A 17,062-nucleotide genomic window follows, 5' to 3' on the forward strand; every position below is an offset into this window, starting at 1 on the left:
GTCCATCTTTTTCACTCTCGTCCCTGATTTTGGTATGTCCACTGATAAATCTGGCATGTCGCTGTATAGTCTCTCTGATGTGATATTGGCCTAGAATACAAACTTCACATTGTAAAATACAGTTGCTGTAAATGTGGCTCACAAATGCCATCCACTCTGTGCACCAACAGAACAACCCGGCAGCCTTCTGGATGAATGCCATCTGGTGTCGGGCCCACACGACACAGTCTACGCCGACTGTGTCCAAACATACCAGACGGGCATCATCTGAATACTGACTGCTGCAGGACAGGAACAGAACAAAAGTTACGACATCAGACTGCACCTGCTTTATCAGAAAAGAGCTCTGTGATACTCTGTGCTGATGTAACCCTATGTAAGAACTAAGATGTGCATATTTCTCACAAAATACAAAAAAAAAAAAAAAAAAAAAAAAAACGCTAAGCAGGGGGGTGTTAATGATGCAAGGTTTTAGTTGAGAACTGTCCTCAAACTCTCCAGGCCGAGGTCAAACTAATTCTGTATGATGCTCCAGTCAACGGAAATGTGCACTCTTTGTTTGACTCCACAGAGCAGGTTCATGATGGCAACAGTCATATTTACAGCAGATGGATTCTTCTGTATATCATCATTGCCTTGAAAAATGCTATCATTAGAACATTTTTGGCATTTCCCCTCCACAGTATGGACATCTATATCTAACATAGATTCCAAACGTATATCTATAAATGTTCTATAATATCTCCAAAACAGCATGATTAATCTGCCACATACTTCTAAAATGTGTCACTTTGCGCGCTACTAATCAAACCCCTTATGATGCTGCATAAAGGTAGAGAAGATACCATGTGAGTCAGTGAAAGGCATGAATGAGCTGTTGAATTTTGGTGGTATCAAATACTGTGATCATCCTAGATTAACTACTGGAGGTTAGGGATTAGGTAGCTGGGAGCCAGTGTGAAATCACCGTTCAGCTCTCCTGAGTGTAGCCTCGGTGCGACTAAATATACAGAGAAAACTACTTTCTGTAAACCCCATGATGCTCACATGAGGAGGGGCTTGTTCGCGCGTGTTTGGCAAGCAGAATAAGTAGTATGATAAATGCTGCTTATTAAGACATCAAATAGCACCATGTTGGCCCACCAATAGTTGCCACAATCATAGCATCACATTTTATAGGGTGGATCCCTGGAGAATGGTCTTCAGATTAATGATGTCAGGAGGCCTCAAGGCTCACTGAACGTCACTCATTTGGCAAAAAGAACTGAACTAAGGTGAGTTAAAGTGAATGGCATTCAAAATAATACTGGCAGAGTAGGAGGTTGTAATCGTTGATGAGGTCGAAAAAGGTGTGAGTACAGATTTGGCAAATGCAAGAACTGCAGAGGTCTTTGACTAATCAGTGTCAAAATCTGATTATAATCAATTATTATGCAGTTAAGAAATAAGACGACTGCCACCCTCATAGGTAGGAGAGTATGAAAAAGTCACCAACTTCAAAAAAAAAAAATACTGCACAGAAAAAAATGTCCACTTAAAACAACCTTACACGGGCCACTATACAGTATCTGTCATGATAAACGTCATACTTTTCAACCGGGCCCAGTCGGAGAAAATCTTCTCGAGCAGTTACGATAAAAATCAACGATCACATCGACAAAAGCAAACATCTCGTTACAAAGAGACTGACTGAGAGAGGGAGTCCTCAGATATCCATCTTGAATGGAGGAAATGAGGAGACACTAACTTAACTTTGGCACACTGAATGAGGAGGGCTGGCAGAGAGGCGAGGACTGAGCCTGCAGCTGTGCTATGGCAGTGTTTGGATGTGGGGGCTGCACGCTCATAGCCCTTTGTTGAAGTAGACCCTCTCCACTCCCGGGTGCTCGGCCCGGATTTTCTCCTGCAGCTCCGGCTCCAGGCGGCTGACTGACATAGAGCTGGATCGGGGGGGAGGAATGGGAGACATGCAGGGGTTAATGGCTTAATGGGTGTTACGCAACTTTTCAGGCAGAAAAGAATTGTGCAAATTGTGCATAAATTGAACGAGCGAAAAGGCGCTGCGGCTGTGATAGGCTGGTCACTGGTATCTCAGTGTCAACTTTGAACGTCCCACTCACCTCTTCTGAGGGAACAATGCACAGCACAGCGGCGTGGCAAACACCAGGCTGAAAAGACATACAGAGGGTTGAATTCAGCTGCGTGGCTGTTTCAAGTGTATGTGTGCTTTAAAATAGGTAACCACAACAGGCTACATAAGCTCTATCATGATGATGTACATTTCCGAAAAATAAGTCCAGAAAGTGTTTATGGATTAAACAAGACAAAGAGTCTGCAGCCATGTTAGCCGCTCTGTGAGGCACGTCACGGCTTTGAGCTAAATATATATAGTATATATACTATATCAGCACACTAACATGCGCGTTATAATCATCGCCATCTTAGTTTAGTGTGTTAGCATGCTAACATTTGATAAGTAGCGCTAAATGCAAGGATAGCCGAGGCTGAGGGGAATGACATTGGTTTTGCAGGTGTTTGGCCATAATGATGATGGCGCTAGAAGAGACGTTAAGGAGTCACCAATGTTACCACAGTTACCATGGCAATCCATCCAATAGTTGTTGAGACGTTTCACTCAAAACCACAAATCTCGAGCATAATGGCACTAAATGTCAAAAGTCAGGGGATCAGTATGATTCATCCTCTGGTGACAGTGAATCTCTATGCAAAATTTCAGGTAGAGATATTTCAGCCTGGCCCAAAGTGGTGGACCGACACGAAGGACAGGCCGACATTTTCATCCATAGAGCTACGCTGCCAGCCTGGCTAATAACATAAAAATCACAGTAAACATCTAATTTTCCTGCTTGTTGACTGTTGCATTGCACACAATGGCCTAAAACAACCAGATATTAAAGGGAAAGTTACTTTAAAAGTATGGCAAAATCTCTGACAGATCGTCTCATGGTAAATATTGTCATATCGTCTACCTGTATAAGAGGTCTTCTCTCGTGTGTGTGTGTGTGTGTGTGTGTGTGTCCCAGTTGGCATGATGTGCTGCTCAAATCACTGAACTAAAGGAATGTTACACATGAGTTTAACTGGTTATTCAGAGGTGATAGGAAGCACGTGAGAGGATTTCACAGAACATGTGGCATGTTTGTTTAAATTACTGAAAATGTTGTAACCCTCTGCCTGCTGACTACCACTTTACTGTTAACATAACTGCGTTACTGAGCCGCTGAACTCACAAAACCAGCTCCGTGATATTATTTAGGGAACTAACACGTCTAATGAGCACATTCCTCTTGAGATGCTTCACAATAATTTGAACAGCAACCTTTACAGTGGCATAACTCTTGGGATTAATGACATTTCCTATCCTTATAGTAAGAAATGAAGTTGAAATTTCAAAAGAATTTTACATGGCCGCTTATCAGGTGGACCATCTCTGACGACTCACCAGAATCCCACCAGGCTGACTTGAATAGGTGCACTCATCCATGGGAACTTCTGAAAAGACCAGGCAGAAAAATGAATGAGGGGCACAAAAGCAGTGGTGAATTCCCATACTAGAGTGGCCTCATGTCCTCGGCGCTTTTCGTGCCTCTGATGTGTGATTACTAAAAGGAAACCGAGTGGCAGACGCAGTGTGGGACATGAGGTTCCCACCATTTAACTTCGGCCTCTGTGCTATTTTAAACCTGTGATGATGGGGCTGATGTTGAGGAGGTCGCTGCCGCAAATGCAGCCTTCTGTACTGTTGTTTGGGTCTTAACGGATGCAACCAAGTCAGAAATATGCCTACCTTCAGAAAGGCCTTCTTCTCCAGATGGTTCATTAAAAACGGGGGGATAGCTGGAAATAGACATAAAGTATCACTGCACAATGCATTTTCCACTAAAATGCTACAAATATAACAAAGTTGGTGGCTTTAAACTTGTATTTTGTTTTATTTTTAATCAAATGACGCCACTAGCTACCAAATGGGAGTTAAAAAACATCACATCCGGCTGTCTAACTGGACTGATGATGCAAAGCTGTTCATACCCATTCCTGGAGAGGCCATGAGGATTCTGGAGACCACAACCTGAGAGATAGCCTGCTGCGCAGCTTTCGTCGACTCTCCTAACCTGTTGTCATTCTCGTCTGTTATGGGTATGCCGTGTTGAAGTTCTCTGAAGACAAGAAGACAAAACAAACTAAATCAGAGGAATTCGACCGAGGGGGGGCTTTTCCACCATCAGCGTTGTGTCATCTCACAGTCAAAGCCATTGTGTGTTGTCCATGCGCTTAACGATGATGCACTTTGCCGAGAACTGCATGTCCTCCTTACCTTTGTCTCATCAGTGGGATGTTGATACAGTTAGCGGCAGCTACAGCAGCAAAAGGAACAAATCGTCCAATCAGGGGCGAGATGTGCTACAGCAGGAGAAACAAGGCATAAAAACAGGAGGGAAGAAATGAATCACTTGGCTCTGCTGTGCCCTGATAGCACAGTCAATGTAACCATTCAGACTAGTGGAAGTCTGAGGTTGCTGCAGCTTATATTTCATATCTATAGAGGCTTTTCTAACACAAAGTCACTATAAAAGCTGGCAGGACAACGAGATTCCAGGGCCTGTCAATAATGCAACTGTTCTACAGGCTATTTGTGCATGGCTAACTTCATGGCAGCACACCCATGCGGCTGGAGCTGATACATTAAAATGAGATGTAGAATGGGGTTAGATGAGCCGATACCTTTGTTAGTGCATTTAGTCCTAGAGCGGTGGCAACTGCCCCTGTGGTGGCAGACACATAAGCTGTGCCAAGCTGACTGCGAACAAAAGAGTCACCGGTCACGTCACGCAAAAACAAACTGTGCACACAAAAACTGTTGAATTAAAGGGTTAATATGAGCCAGCGTCGGTGCCAGAATGTCTGTCTCTTACCTGACTGTGATTGGAGCATCGCCACTCCGGTTGGTATAGTTGACTATTGCGTTGAAGGACTGATTGATCCACTGCCAAAACAACACGGCCGGAGTTGTTCTGCAAGACGGCCAACATCATGAGCAAGGATAGAGCAGAGGTTTCCCAGAGGAAAAGTATTTCATTAGTTAAAACTGTACAACTGAAGGTTGGATTTACTGGTTTTAGTTAGAAAGCATGAAGACTCTATTATGAATTGATTGATTAAAAACGTGGATAATAAGGCCTGAAGGTGCAATATGTAATACGCACGTAAGAATTTCAGTTTAAAACATTCAAAAATTAAATAACAGCTTTGAATCTGACGTTATGTCAAAGACGCCTGTGTATTGTGTTGCAGAGATACTGAAATTAGCATGCTAACCAGCTAGCCCCGGTCAATGCTGTAATACCACTTTGTACCTCAAGAGGCAGCAGTCCGATAATATAGCCCCATGTAGTTTCAGCTGGGAGATGTATGTGAGCGGCGAGTTTGCTAGGTATCGCAAAATGTCAAGAAAGGAATTTTTTCTTATACTTATGATCATTATTAAACAGAAAAATACAGTTATACACCTTATAAGTTTCTCTCTTTCATTGAACTAAGACAAGCTTAATTGCCAAGAGCTCTCTGCCTGGGCAGACTCGGCCACCTAATAGGGCAACTAGCTGCACGGCTAACTGAGCTAACTGGCTAACAGCAGCTTTTACTCTGGTGATACACTGCCCCCTATGTGTTTTGGGCGACCCTCAGCAAGTGGCCATATTCTTACATATTGCACCATTAAATGAATATTTTCCTTCCCAGGTGTCCTTCAGTAATACATAAAAATGCACAAGTGATACTATTTTAAGTTGTAAGAATACTACCAGGAGTCCTGCAAAGTGTGACAATGAGCCAGTATGCACAATACAAGGACCTTGAAACTGAAGCAGCTAAATGGGATTCAGCCTTTGCTCATTTTATTATTTACACCTGTGTGTTTCTTATTGTGACATGTGGAGAGGTCTGCTAAGAAAAAGGCCTATTATGGTAATATCTTCAGTAGTAGTAGTACAGAGATGTAAATCTATAAGCTTACTTGTAAAATGTCATCATGCATCCAGTGATCGTCATGTTCATTGGAACCTGTGCTGACATGCGGCCAATCAGGATCATCTTCTCTCCGGTGTCAGGGTGGAAAGCCGAATCAAAAACATATTTGGCTTTCCACAGTTCATCTTCTGTCAGTCCTGGGGAGACTATGCCTTGCCTTGGAGAGAGTAAAGGTAACGTTTAAAGCAAACTCATAACAGCTGGAAAAGAGAAGCTTGCAGCTGTTGCCTGGCTCACCTGTACTCAGTGATGATTTTGTGCGCGTGAGCTAGTTGTTCGTTGGTGAGGAGGACGTTTCTGGGGTCTGTGACAGTGAAGAAATGCTTTGCCCGACCTACAAATGTGCTCTGGTCCCACCGGGGCTCCTTGATGTTTATGGAAGTGGATAGCTCTGCTGCCATATTTATCTGCGGAAAGAAAAACGTTACAGTAGTCACATCAGGGATTTGTGGGCACACAAAAGTGTGTAGGAACGATGCTTTAAGGTTCAAGGATTTTCAGTCGCCGTCCTCTGGAGTAGATTAATGGAAGCAGGAGAAGCAATCTGAGACAAAAATGCTTAATTTCAGCTGTACTGGAGCATGGATGTCTGAATGTTAGCTATGGAGAATAACTGTGTTTCCTGACTGGCTGATGCTGACTGATATTGTTGAAGGAGTCCAGGGCCCCGCTCCAGCACTCACCCCGGGAGTTACAGCTTTTCACTTCTTGTTGTCTTTTGAGGACACAAGTCAGTGAAGGAGGGCTCCTGGAAATAAAGCCCCTGTCTGGACTGCCGTGCTGCTTATTCAGCATAATGTTGCTATGGTGACGGCTGACCTGACACAAGGGTTGTGAAGCACTAAATTGCAAAGCCCCATTATGTGCACACACCAACCCCCAAACTGTGGCTGAAAAGCAGCCCTTGGAGCTCTGCGTGTACGTTGTGAGCAACTGTGAATAGCTGGCCCAAGTATTTATTATTGATTCATAATCATTATTATTGACTACAGATTGCATTAAGGTAAAGTGAGCATTGTGCAGCAGGTTATGCAATATCTGGGTTTTATAATCATTTATTATCACCACCACTAGTGAGCATTTCATTCAAACTTTATGCATTTATGACTTCACAGTCCAGAACCAGATAAGACTGGCCTGCACTGAACAGACACTGACCTATCAAAAAACATCCTCTTTGTGGATGCAGCCTGCTCATTCTGCCCTGTGTGTGGGTCCCCTGGAACCCAGTCTGATCTGGTTTTTAACCATTTGCTCCACGCCCCAGATGAGGGAGACACCAGAGTGCAGCAAGTCAATGCAAAGACACGCAGCAGCATGATGAAACTCCACCTGAAATTGCACCAAAGATGGCTGCTGGACTGACAAGAAAACAAGAAAAGTCTCTTGTTGGCCGGCGGCTGTGGCGTGCAGGGCGCGTGCGGTCTCTTTAAATTGAATTAAACTGCATGCGGTTCTCACGAGATGACAACAAAACCCCCCTTTCTCTGAGCCCATCCAGTAAAACACTAAATCACTGCACGGGCTGGACGGTGGGAGCAGGACGTTTCCTGATGTTAAAAGGAAAATAGCTGATACCAGAGGACTGAACTTTGGACAGACACGGCCTTGGATCCAAACTCTCAACTGCCTCTGCCCTCACTCTTAACCAATCAAAGGCGGCCTGCGTGGCTACACATTAACCTGCAATCCCCAGCATCTCCTTACAGTCAAATACATGATACTACAAGCAGCACCTGATTGCAGATATTTCAACCTGTATGTCTGACATCTATTACACCGGCAGAAGCTGCTTTCTGTCAGTGGTCGCGGGCGGAGTAAACATGCTCTGTGACTGGATACGGTCAATTGTTCAACCCGACGTAGACCAGTTAAATCTGGACTGTAGCTGGAGGTGTCCTCTGCATCCGAACAAGGCTCTTAAACACTTAGCAAACAATAGAAACCTAAGTAGCTTCATTTTGAAAAGACTAATTAGGCACGACATCTGTCCGGGCCCGTCAGCTGTCCAGCTGTGCGCCCCAGATTCAACTAGTATCAGCCTGCCACATCCACACATCCAGCGGGCTTTCACCACCAGCCAAACGCGTCTAATCACACTTTCCGCGACCTCGGACGCAGAGTGCGCGCTGCTCGCCTCTGCCCCGACGTCTCGACGGACGCCTTTTAAAAATACGGACAGGTTACTTACTGCACTGTGGGCTCCGGCGGTCCGCAAGAGGTGTCCCTGAAAGGCTGCAGCCAGCTAATTTTACATGCAGCAGCGTCAGCGCAGCCACACAGCAGCGCACACGGGCACATCCCCCCGCGTCAGGAAACTCTCTGACAAAATAAAAGTCTGCCTCCAAACCGCGCTGCGCTCAGATCAGAGGCGGAGCGATGGACGACCGACAGGCACAAAAAGTTCGGAAAATGCGTGATGTGTTCCTATTTTTCCACCACGCACTAAAATACATTTTGGCGACAAGTTGAGTTTCATTTCACTTCGTCCTGAAAAATGAGGCTTTTATGTTCAGCATCGCGCCGCGCTCCACATCCGCTAACGCGCTGACATTTTCGCCGCGTTGACGCTCCGGCTGTAAATCATTAATGACGGCTAAAACTTTGGATTTCCACACTCGACTCTTTGTACCAGCCTGATATTAATAAAAAATAATTATTAAAAAATAATTTTACACTAACGTGTTAAAGTAAGCGTTCCTTTAAAAAACAGAGCTTTCTTTGTTTTATATGTATAAAAAAACATATAACAGAAAACAAAATGAGTACCCAAATGCTTGGCTCGAGATCAGTAGTCTGATCTCTTTAATGTTTCAAAATCATGATATATACCTCGTGGCTGCCTACAAGACAAATAAATACATGAAAATGTGCTGCACACATTCACAGTAGGACTGACTGTCCTATCGTTTGACCATCAGCAGTTTTTGGGGGTCTGTTTCCATCTAGTGGTGAAGAATGCCACAAACAGCACCTAGAGGAAAATAAATGACGAAGCAACTTCAGTTTTTATTTTGTATAGCTGTGGCTGCAAAACATTACGTTTTTTCTTTTCTTTTTTTTTTACATCTGATGTCATTTTTATCAATATTGCCTACTTAAATGAAATACATTAACTCCCATAAGAGACAGCAGAGCAGAAAGAGAGCTACTTACACTATAACAGGGTATAAAAAAGAACATAGTCTGTCAGTGCCATGTGATAAAAATCAAATACAAAAGTGCAAAGAGAACAGATTCATTTCCGACGTCTAACCCTATCATCTCACTCCACAAAATAAAACTGTTGCGCTTCAGTTACCAAAAGAAAAGAGTTCACATTAGATTTACTGCAACCTTTGATTTGAGGCCATGCCGAGTGAAAGATGCAGCTTACATACTGTATGTGGCAACACACTCTGGTCATCGTTAACACCCTAACACAAAGATTACTTACATTTAGTTGTTATTCTCAGCGTTAGTTTATTCGTGTTTCCTGACAAACCAGCAGGTATTGTGACGGTATTGTTCATAGTAGCAGTCATTTCTAGCGATAAAAACATCATGCACAGAGAGAAAAAAGTTGAAAGGATGGTGGTCTTTAGCTTGATGTGATAGTTTCCATTTCACTGTGAGTATGGCACACATTTTTTTTTTTTGGTCCTTGGGGTTATGAATACATCTTTTCTCAAGCCTCTGTGCGGCCTCTAGCCATCCTCACCAGTGATCTTTACAGGAAATAGTCTGGCGTACGCCGCGTCACATGGGGCTCCCCTCTGCGTGGCGCGGGGTCGAACTGTAGGCTGAAGCAAACACAGGGCAGGACTCCTCGTCAAGTCATATTTTGAGAATTAATCTTAAAGAGAGTACCAAATATCCATGTGAAAAATAGTGACTTTTAGAACAACATAAAAAAAACTTTACTTACAAGGAGTATTTCAATGTGTCGTCAAGTTCCATGATTGCTGCCTGGTTTCCACAACGATAACAATAGTTTGGTGCACTGAAGATCGTCACTACATTGCGGTCGTGGCACCAATTGTAACCCTGGGCCGAGACATTACTTGCATGTTACTTATTTAAAATTCACAACATCTAATGTCAAAGCTGCAGCGCCTCCCAGCAAAAAAACAGAATTAGTGTCAGCGGATAAACAAAGTTAAAGTACCTCCATCACCAGCTGGTGGGCTCTTGAAACCAAAGTGAGGCCGTTGGCGTGGTTGAAAGTCTCAGAAATGTCCTGCCCGAAGGTGTAACCAGCACCGCGGGGTGAGATGCCCCAGCCACCACGGTCATCAGGGTCTGACCATAACAAGTCACACATTGGACCCTGAAACATGCAGGAAACAGTGTTGTTTAGTCTGATGCACATGCAAACACAAAGTCTATTACACCGTATAGAACTACAGTTTTGGGATACTGTAAAACTGCTGTACGGCTTTGTTAGGTCTGCAACTAAAAATGGTTTTCATTATCGATCAGTCTGCTATTTGTTTTTATTAATTGCTCAATGTATGAATTGTTCGAAAATTGAGCAAAATGTTCATTTCAAATTCCCATGACTCCAGCTAACATATTCAACAGTTCAATTTCATTAAAGACTAACAAAGTCAGAAAACATTTGAAAATCCAGCCAATTTTTGGCACTTCGATGAAAACATATCCTTAAATTCCTCGCTGGATTCATTTTCTATGGATCAGCTAATTGATCAAGATTTATAATGAAGTTTGATCAATGTGTATGTAAAGCAGATGATGTAAAAGTTGTGAAATTGATGGAGCATCCCTGCAACTACACGCATCACTGTACTCCATCACATAAATGTTTTAACATCCATATGTTATGACAGTAAATTACATAACAATTAATCATCTAAAAGGTCCTTTAAGAGAAGTTCCTCTAATATCGGACTTAATTTACCTCATGAGGAACCTCCTGCAGGCGATCCAGCGCTCTGATGTGTTCCAGTGTGTCTATTGAAGGGGACAGTCCTCCATGGAGGCAGAAAATCTTACAGAAGAGAGAGAAAACAAATGACAGAGTGCCTGTATCTTTAATGTCACATGCCACACCTGAACACAGAGCCTTACCTGGTTATCTACCAGTGCAGTGAGGGGCAGATAGTCAAAAAGATCTGTGAAGTACTTCCAAACATTGGCATTTCCATATTTCCTTAAGCACTCATCGTAGAAGCCGTACACTTGTGTGATCTGTCTGCTCTCGTGGTTTCCTCTGAGAATTGTGATACGTTCACGGAACCTCACCTACCAAGAAAAATGTGTTTGTAAACAAAATGCAAGAATGATCACTCGTGAACATTATCCTTCCCCAAATCAAAATCCATATCTCAGGTGAAGCTGACTTGCAAATATTATATATCACAGCATCAGTGGCATTTTTTTTTACCTTAAGAGAAACCAGGAGGGTAACTGTCTCCACAGAATAGTAGCCTCTGTCAACATAATCTCCCATGAAGAGGTAGTTAGTGTCTGGAGACTTGCCCCCGATCTTAAACAGCTCCATTAGATCATGAAACTGACCATGGACATCTCCGCAGACTGTCACCGGACATCTCACCTCCTGCACATTGGACTCCTTTGTCAGGATCTCCTTGGCCTTAAATGGAGGACCAACAACACACAGGATGATGCAGGTAACAGGTAACACAGAGTATGATGCAGTGTAGGAGTGCATACTGTTTTTGATTGAACAAGCCGTATTAAAGCACACAAACACTGAATATTCATCCCTTTTTTCAGATTATGAAGGATGCAGCAGATCATGCTACAGTTTGCTGTGGTAACTGGTGCCAGTGCACTCCAGTGGTGGAGAGGTACCAAGAGTGGGCGTAGCTAGGGGAAACATATTTGCAGGCATGCCCCTCCATCTTCTTGGCGAGTGGTTTCCAATAGCAGTGTACTGCATGGAGCAGCAGCCAAATGGTGTGCTCCAAAGCAAGGGCGTGTGTATTAGCTGAGGTTCGGCAATACTTCAGCTGAGCCTGACGATTGAGGAGGCGTAACAGCTAACGGTGCGCTAGCATCGCAGAAAGCTAATGACTGATAGTTCTGCCTCCCGTCCTGCGCAAACCTTACCTTTTCACATAGGACTTTGACCTGATTCTCTGACAGCTGTTTGCACTCATTCAGTTGTTCAATCCATCCGTCCAGCTCCTTGGTGAATGACTTGTCGTCCATGCCTGGTTTGCCGTCAGCTAGCGAGCCGACCAGCTTTAAAATACCTCAGGACAACCTCTCGCTATTTCGTTACGTTTTGATGGCCCGGCTACGCTACGTCCTAGCAAGCGCTCTGGTCATTCGCAGCTTCACTGTGTTTACGCGCGTGTTTGCGTGTGTGCGCGCGCGCTTGTGTGTGTGCGTGTTGTGTGTGTGAGAAAACGAATGCGTCAACTGCTCTGCGTCCCTGCAGTGTGGGGACAAAAGTGTTTAGTTCACATTATTCAGCAATGATGTACCCATCCTTGTTAAAGCACCAAGGTCATGCACACTCTTATTATCGCGAAGACAAACTCGCGCAGAGAAATCGCGGACCCAGCCCTGCCAACTCCGCTCCAAAGCGATGCTGGGCAACAAATCCTAATTACGTCATATCATCCCTGATGGGGCCCTGAAGATATATGTTTAAAAAAATGTCTCGTGCATTTGTCCGAGCGGCTGTAATTCTAATGGGTTAATTTTATGTTTTTCGTTACTTTAGCTTGTTAATGCGTTTTCTGAATGTCGCTTTTTTAAAAAGTGAAATTGCTGGTTGCTCTGCCCTCTGCTGGACGATGCCGGGAACAGTCAGGACCAACGGTTGAACAGCATCATCACTAAAATCAAAACAATTTTACAGGCTAGTTAGTCGGTTGGTGACTAACCTGCATCTCAACAGGTTAACTTAACGATAGCACAGAAAATATATCACAGAGACGGAATATGTGTTAAAATTTTGTTTAGCCTGTTTATATTTTGTGGTATGGAAAACGATAGGCTGTTGAAGTGTAATTACTGAACCTATAACGGCTGTTTTAAAACTAACTAGTTAGCTTAGCTGTTAAATCAGAGCTAGTATCGCTAGCTACTTAGGTATTTACAATACGTAGCTACCTTAGAAATTAAGATAAGAGGAAAAGGGACCTGTAACACAAGTTATTTGTGGTTTTCCTAACTTTAAAGCTCAACAACGAGTGTTTTAATATTGACAATAAATCCACTTGATTTTGATAAACCACAAAGGATTGTTACTCTTTTGGTTAACCTACTTGTTTTGGTTTTCACAGACTTTATGTTTACCTTTTTTCCAGTCTCATCTCTTTCATACAGTATTTCCAGCAGCAGCAGGGAAATGTTTTCAGTAAAACAGCCATGATAAACTAACTGTTGCCTGCTCTACATCAATAGTAACTGGCTTCTGAAGCAAGTACATATAGTACACGAATTTTCTCAGGAGTTGGTGATCAGAATAGAGATGGCACAAAGATGGCAGTTCATCTAATATTTGTTGAGATATTTTACTAAATGACAAAAATGTCGCTATAGTATGGTGACATTGAGAAAAGTAGTATTCAACTACGAATTGTATAAATGTGCTTTATGTAAAATTAGGTCTTTCTGTCCTAATACACAACCAGTTGGGTATATTCTACTTAAAACAAAACATTGATTTTATGAAGTTGGTAGTATTTCCCGTTTGACATAAAGGGCACAGTTCGAAATTTAATCATCTGTGGTTGTCAATTAGTTTCTCCATCTTCCAGAATGCGTTACCTTGATAAGACTACATTACCCATTGACACACGCCTTCCTCTCAAATGCACATGCGCAGTCGCTTATTCTACTCTAGACAGCTGTAGGAGAAAATGGCAGCACACATGCTAGGACAGCAGGTAAGACATTCAATGATTTTGGAGATTTCTATCATTTTGTAACAGTTTTGGTCGAATTTTTAATCGCTTGTAAAATGTCGTAAGTATTGTATTCCCTCTGGAGACCCGGAGGTAACGCTGAATGTCTAACAAATTCCACTTGATGCATTGCACTTGAATGACTGCTAACGCGTTAGCATACTCGCTAGCTGTCCTTAACGTAAATGGTACAAAACGTGCTAAAAGTTAATCAGTTCACGTTATAGTTTGTGCTCTGTGCTCAGATCATACATATCTTTGTGTTATTACTTTTCTAGGTCCGCCAGCTCAGCACGTCTGTGGTCAGACCTGCAGCAAAATTGATTAAGGTAAATAACGTCCGACGCACGAAGCATAACCGCTCGTCTAACGTGACAGATTGTAGCAGAAAACGTCAATCTGTGTTTATGTCCTTCCAGCCTCCCATCCAGGTGTATGGTGTGGAGGGCCGCTATGCCACTGCTCTGTTCTCAGCTGCCAGTAAGCAGAACAAACTGGACCAAATGGAGCAGGAGCTGGGGAAAGTTTCTGTAAGTCAAACAATAAGACACTAAATTGCATCTTAATCATGTAGAGATCAATGGATGACGGGTTTTCCTCTACATTTTATCCTAAGGTGATGAGGATATTATCGTTGGTAATTCATTTTAACTTTGTCATTGAAACAATGTCAATACATGTGCAATATATCCGATAAATGAAACATTAAGATAATGATCTGATCACTGTCAGATTTTGCTAATCCATGCTACTTCAGATCAACCTACCTTTCTTCTGTTACAGAAATTCAGATGCCTTTCAGCTGTGTGCTATTTTGTTTTACAGGCCATGATCAAGGACCCCAAGCTCTCCAGTATTGTCATGAATCCTCATGTAAAGCGCAGCATCAAGCAGAAGACCTTTGGTGATGCTCTTGCAAAAGCTAAGGTTTCACCCATGACCAGCAACCTCATCAGTGAGTGATCCCTGGCTGGACTAAGTGGTCCCATTACCGCTGTGTGTGTGTGGCCTTTGCCTTAGCATTATTTTCATCATAGCTAAGTAGACGGCAGTGGGCTCTGTGAGTGTATTGGGTATTTTTGAGTCTAGTGTTTCATACATGTAATCATAAAACCAAAGGTTATAGCCTATTTTGTAGGTCAGTAGAGGTTACAAGTATTTGAAGTTACACAAGGTATTTCTCACCATTTCTCACTTACACTAATAAACATGGTGAATAATACAGGGATGGTGGTTTTCCAGAACATACTAGTTACGATGCAAACATTTACTTGTTGTACTGCAAAGTAAAGTAAAGAGTATGTTTTGCATGCTATCACTTTGCCCGTAGGAACCAATATGCAAATATTTCACAGTTTACAGTTTTGCTGAAATTGCTTCTCAATTTAAATGTAATAAGTTGGGTTCTTGTCTTGTTTTCTGAAATTATGAGACACAGTAAAGAAAACCAGCTTGTGCAGTTTAATTAAAAAAAAACAGCTCTTACTATAATTTTTTCTGTCATGACTGTACCCTTTTAAGACGACGGTATAGATAGTTTAGTTCATAGGGACACACAAGTTGAAATGAACTGCAGGTCTTCATGTCTTTCTTGGGTTCCTGTGACCTCTGGAGGACCTATGGAGGTCACACAGAGCTAAGGATTGTCAGACATAAGTGACTACACTAGCATTATTGCTGTTTGTCAAAATGAATAAAACATGTAATGCAGGGTTGTTAGTTAAGCAGGAGTACTGTCATTGTATAAAAACATATCCTCAAATACAAAAAAAAATTACATAAAAATGGCTCTTCACTTGACCAACTGTAAGCTCCGCAATGCATTTCACATGGCAGCATTACTGCTATGCAGGAGTACTATCTTGGTATTGATCATGTTGTAAATACACTTTGGAGCGTGTGTTTTCTAAATTTGATGTAAATGTATATAGCAGGACCAGTTGGATGAAATCACAATATCTATTTTGAACTCATGTAGTTCAATATGAGTGCCGTACACTCTGTTATGTAATGCAGAGAAACAGATAAATGATTCTCATTCAAACATATCCTGCTCTTTGTTTTGCAGATGTTTTGGCCGAAAATGGTCGCCTGACTCTTACTGGTGATGTAATCGCTGCTTTTGGCAAGATGATGAGTGCACACCGTGGAGAGGTCATCTGCTCCGTCATTACTGCTCAGGTATGAAATGGGTGGATGTACATTATGAGTATTTTTGTTGAATGTCCCACACTTTGAAACTTGTCACCTCATATATACCATCCTTATTGCATATCAGTCATTTGCAAGTAATTAATTGAATTCTTTCAATATGTATCCATAATATCAATATGCATCCATTTCAGCCTTTGGATGCAGCCAATCTTGCTGAACTGAAACTAGCTCTCAATGGCTTTCTTCAGAAGGGTGAAACCATCAAACTGGAAACAAAGGTACAGTGTCAATGCATGACTCCAAAAACATAAAAATTACAATTTTGCAGTTGGTTGACTTTATGTTAATGTAAGTAAGGGTGATTTAAAAACCACTCTGTGAATTTAATGAATCAGCAATAATGTAATTTTGGGAGTCATCTCTAATTTCAATTGTTGTGTCTTCCTCACAGTCGGATCCTTCAATCCTGGGTGGCATGATCGTCAGTATCGGAGACAAGTATGTGGACATGTCCACCAAAACTAAGATTCAGAAGCTGACCAAGCTCATCAAGGAAGCTTAAGTCCCATGGACTTAATTTTGCATATTGGAGGCGACCGTCAGGGGAAACGCTGATAAATGTATATTGCTACTTGTTCTAGCACTGCAGTTGCTCCATGAATCCAGTATCTGTACCTAAGTTCATATGGATGTTAATAAAAAGAACAAAAATTGAGAAGGCCTTTGTTGTCATTGATTGTTGTTGTTATTGAGACACCTGGACGCAAATATTTTCTCACCATGACTAATGATAATAATATATTAATGAATGCTTTATTAAGAAAAAAATAAAGTCTAGACAATGCAGCAATTGTAGTTGCTGGAGTAGCTCAATTTATAAACTTGGTAAAATTGTGACGATTGGCCCACGTTTTACCACTAAGAAACGTTTTTGTGTAATATGGTGCTATCTTCGCAGAACCTCATTGGGCGAC

The 17,062-nt window shown here is 42.3% G+C and overlaps 3 protein-coding genes across 3 annotated transcripts; 1 reads left to right on the forward strand and 2 right to left on the reverse strand.

Annotated features, from left to right (window-relative positions):
• Window positions 1–444: 444 nt before the first annotated feature.
• sfxn1 (sideroflexin 1) lies at window positions 445–8,325 on the reverse strand. The gene is made up of 11 exons (XM_041944006.1): window positions 8,240–8,325; window positions 6,286–6,455; window positions 6,035–6,205; window positions 4,935–5,033; window positions 4,744–4,819; window positions 4,337–4,422; window positions 4,051–4,178; window positions 3,809–3,858; window positions 3,464–3,513; window positions 2,121–2,168; window positions 445–1,940 (listed from the first exon to the last, which is right to left on the reverse strand). The coding sequence occupies exons 2-11, from the start codon at window positions 6,447–6,449 to the stop codon at window positions 1,844–1,846; spliced, it is 969 nt and encodes a 322-aa protein (XP_041799940.1). The 5' UTR covers window positions 6,450–6,455; window positions 8,240–8,325; the 3' UTR covers window positions 445–1,843.
• An 850-nt stretch (window positions 8,326–9,175) lies between these two features.
• On the reverse strand, window positions 9,176–12,225 carry LOC121611945 (serine/threonine-protein phosphatase 2A catalytic subunit alpha isoform-like). The gene is made up of 7 exons (XM_041944682.1): window positions 12,124–12,225; window positions 11,435–11,644; window positions 11,119–11,292; window positions 10,949–11,038; window positions 10,196–10,357; window positions 9,956–10,074; window positions 9,176–9,830 (listed from the first exon to the last, which is right to left on the reverse strand). Exons 1-7 carry the CDS (start codon window positions 12,223–12,225, stop codon window positions 9,758–9,760), a joined length of 930 nt encoding a protein of 309 aa, XP_041800616.1. The 3' UTR covers window positions 9,176–9,757.
• A 1,619-nt stretch (window positions 12,226–13,844) lies between these two features.
• On the forward strand, window positions 13,845–16,809 carry atp5po (ATP synthase peripheral stalk subunit OSCP). Its single transcript, XM_041944683.1, has 7 exons — window positions 13,845–13,916; window positions 14,213–14,263; window positions 14,354–14,464; window positions 14,760–14,889; window positions 16,003–16,115; window positions 16,280–16,366; window positions 16,540–16,809. The coding sequence occupies exons 1-7, from the start codon at window positions 13,890–13,892 to the stop codon at window positions 16,648–16,650; spliced, it is 630 nt and encodes a 209-aa protein (XP_041800617.1). The 5' UTR covers window positions 13,845–13,889; the 3' UTR covers window positions 16,651–16,809.
• The last annotated feature ends 253 nt before the right edge of the window (window positions 16,810–17,062 follow it).

The sequence above is a fragment of the Chelmon rostratus genome, chromosome 9 (genome assembly GCF_017976325.1).
Source record: "Chelmon rostratus isolate fCheRos1 chromosome 9, fCheRos1.pri, whole genome shotgun sequence".
NCBI classification, from domain to species: Eukaryota; Metazoa; Chordata; class Actinopteri; order Chaetodontiformes; family Chaetodontidae; genus Chelmon; species Chelmon rostratus.

Bases quoted from the DNA above. Each gene is read 5' to 3' on its own strand.
- atp5po (XM_041944683.1), top strand. From the start codon at position 13,890: ATGGCAGCACACATGCTAGGACAGCAG. The intron at 14,890-16,002 runs GTGAGTGATCCC...TTTGTTTTGCAG, and splicing joins CATGACCAGCAACCTCATCA to ATGTTTTGGCCGAAAATGGT. The intron at 16,367-16,539 runs GTACAGTGTCAA...TCTTCCTCACAG, and splicing joins CCATCAAACTGGAAACAAAG to TCGGATCCTTCAATCCTGGG.
- LOC121611945 (XM_041944682.1), bottom strand. From the start codon at position 12,225: ATGGACGACAAGTCATTCACCAAGGAGCTGGACGGATGGATTGAACAA. The intron at 10,358-10,948 runs GTAAATTAAGTC...TGCATGTTTCAG, and splicing joins TGCAGGAGGTTCCTCATGAG to GGTCCAATGTGTGACTTGTT. The intron at 9,831-9,955 runs GTAAGTAAAGTT...TGTTTGCTTCAG, and splicing joins GACACATTGAAATACTCCTT to CCTACAGTTCGACCCCGCGC.
- sfxn1 (XM_041944006.1), bottom strand. From the start codon at position 6,449: ATGGCAGCAGAGCTATCCACTTCCATAAACATCAAGGAGCCCCGGTGG. The intron at 3,859-4,050 runs GTATGAACAGCT...GTCTATTTCCAG, and splicing joins CATGGCCTCTCCAGGAATGG to CTATCCCCCCGTTTTTAATG. The intron at 1,941-2,120 runs GTGAGTGGGACG...CCCCCGATCCAG, and splicing joins GCATTGTTCCCTCAGAAGAG to CTCTATGTCAGTCAGCCGCC.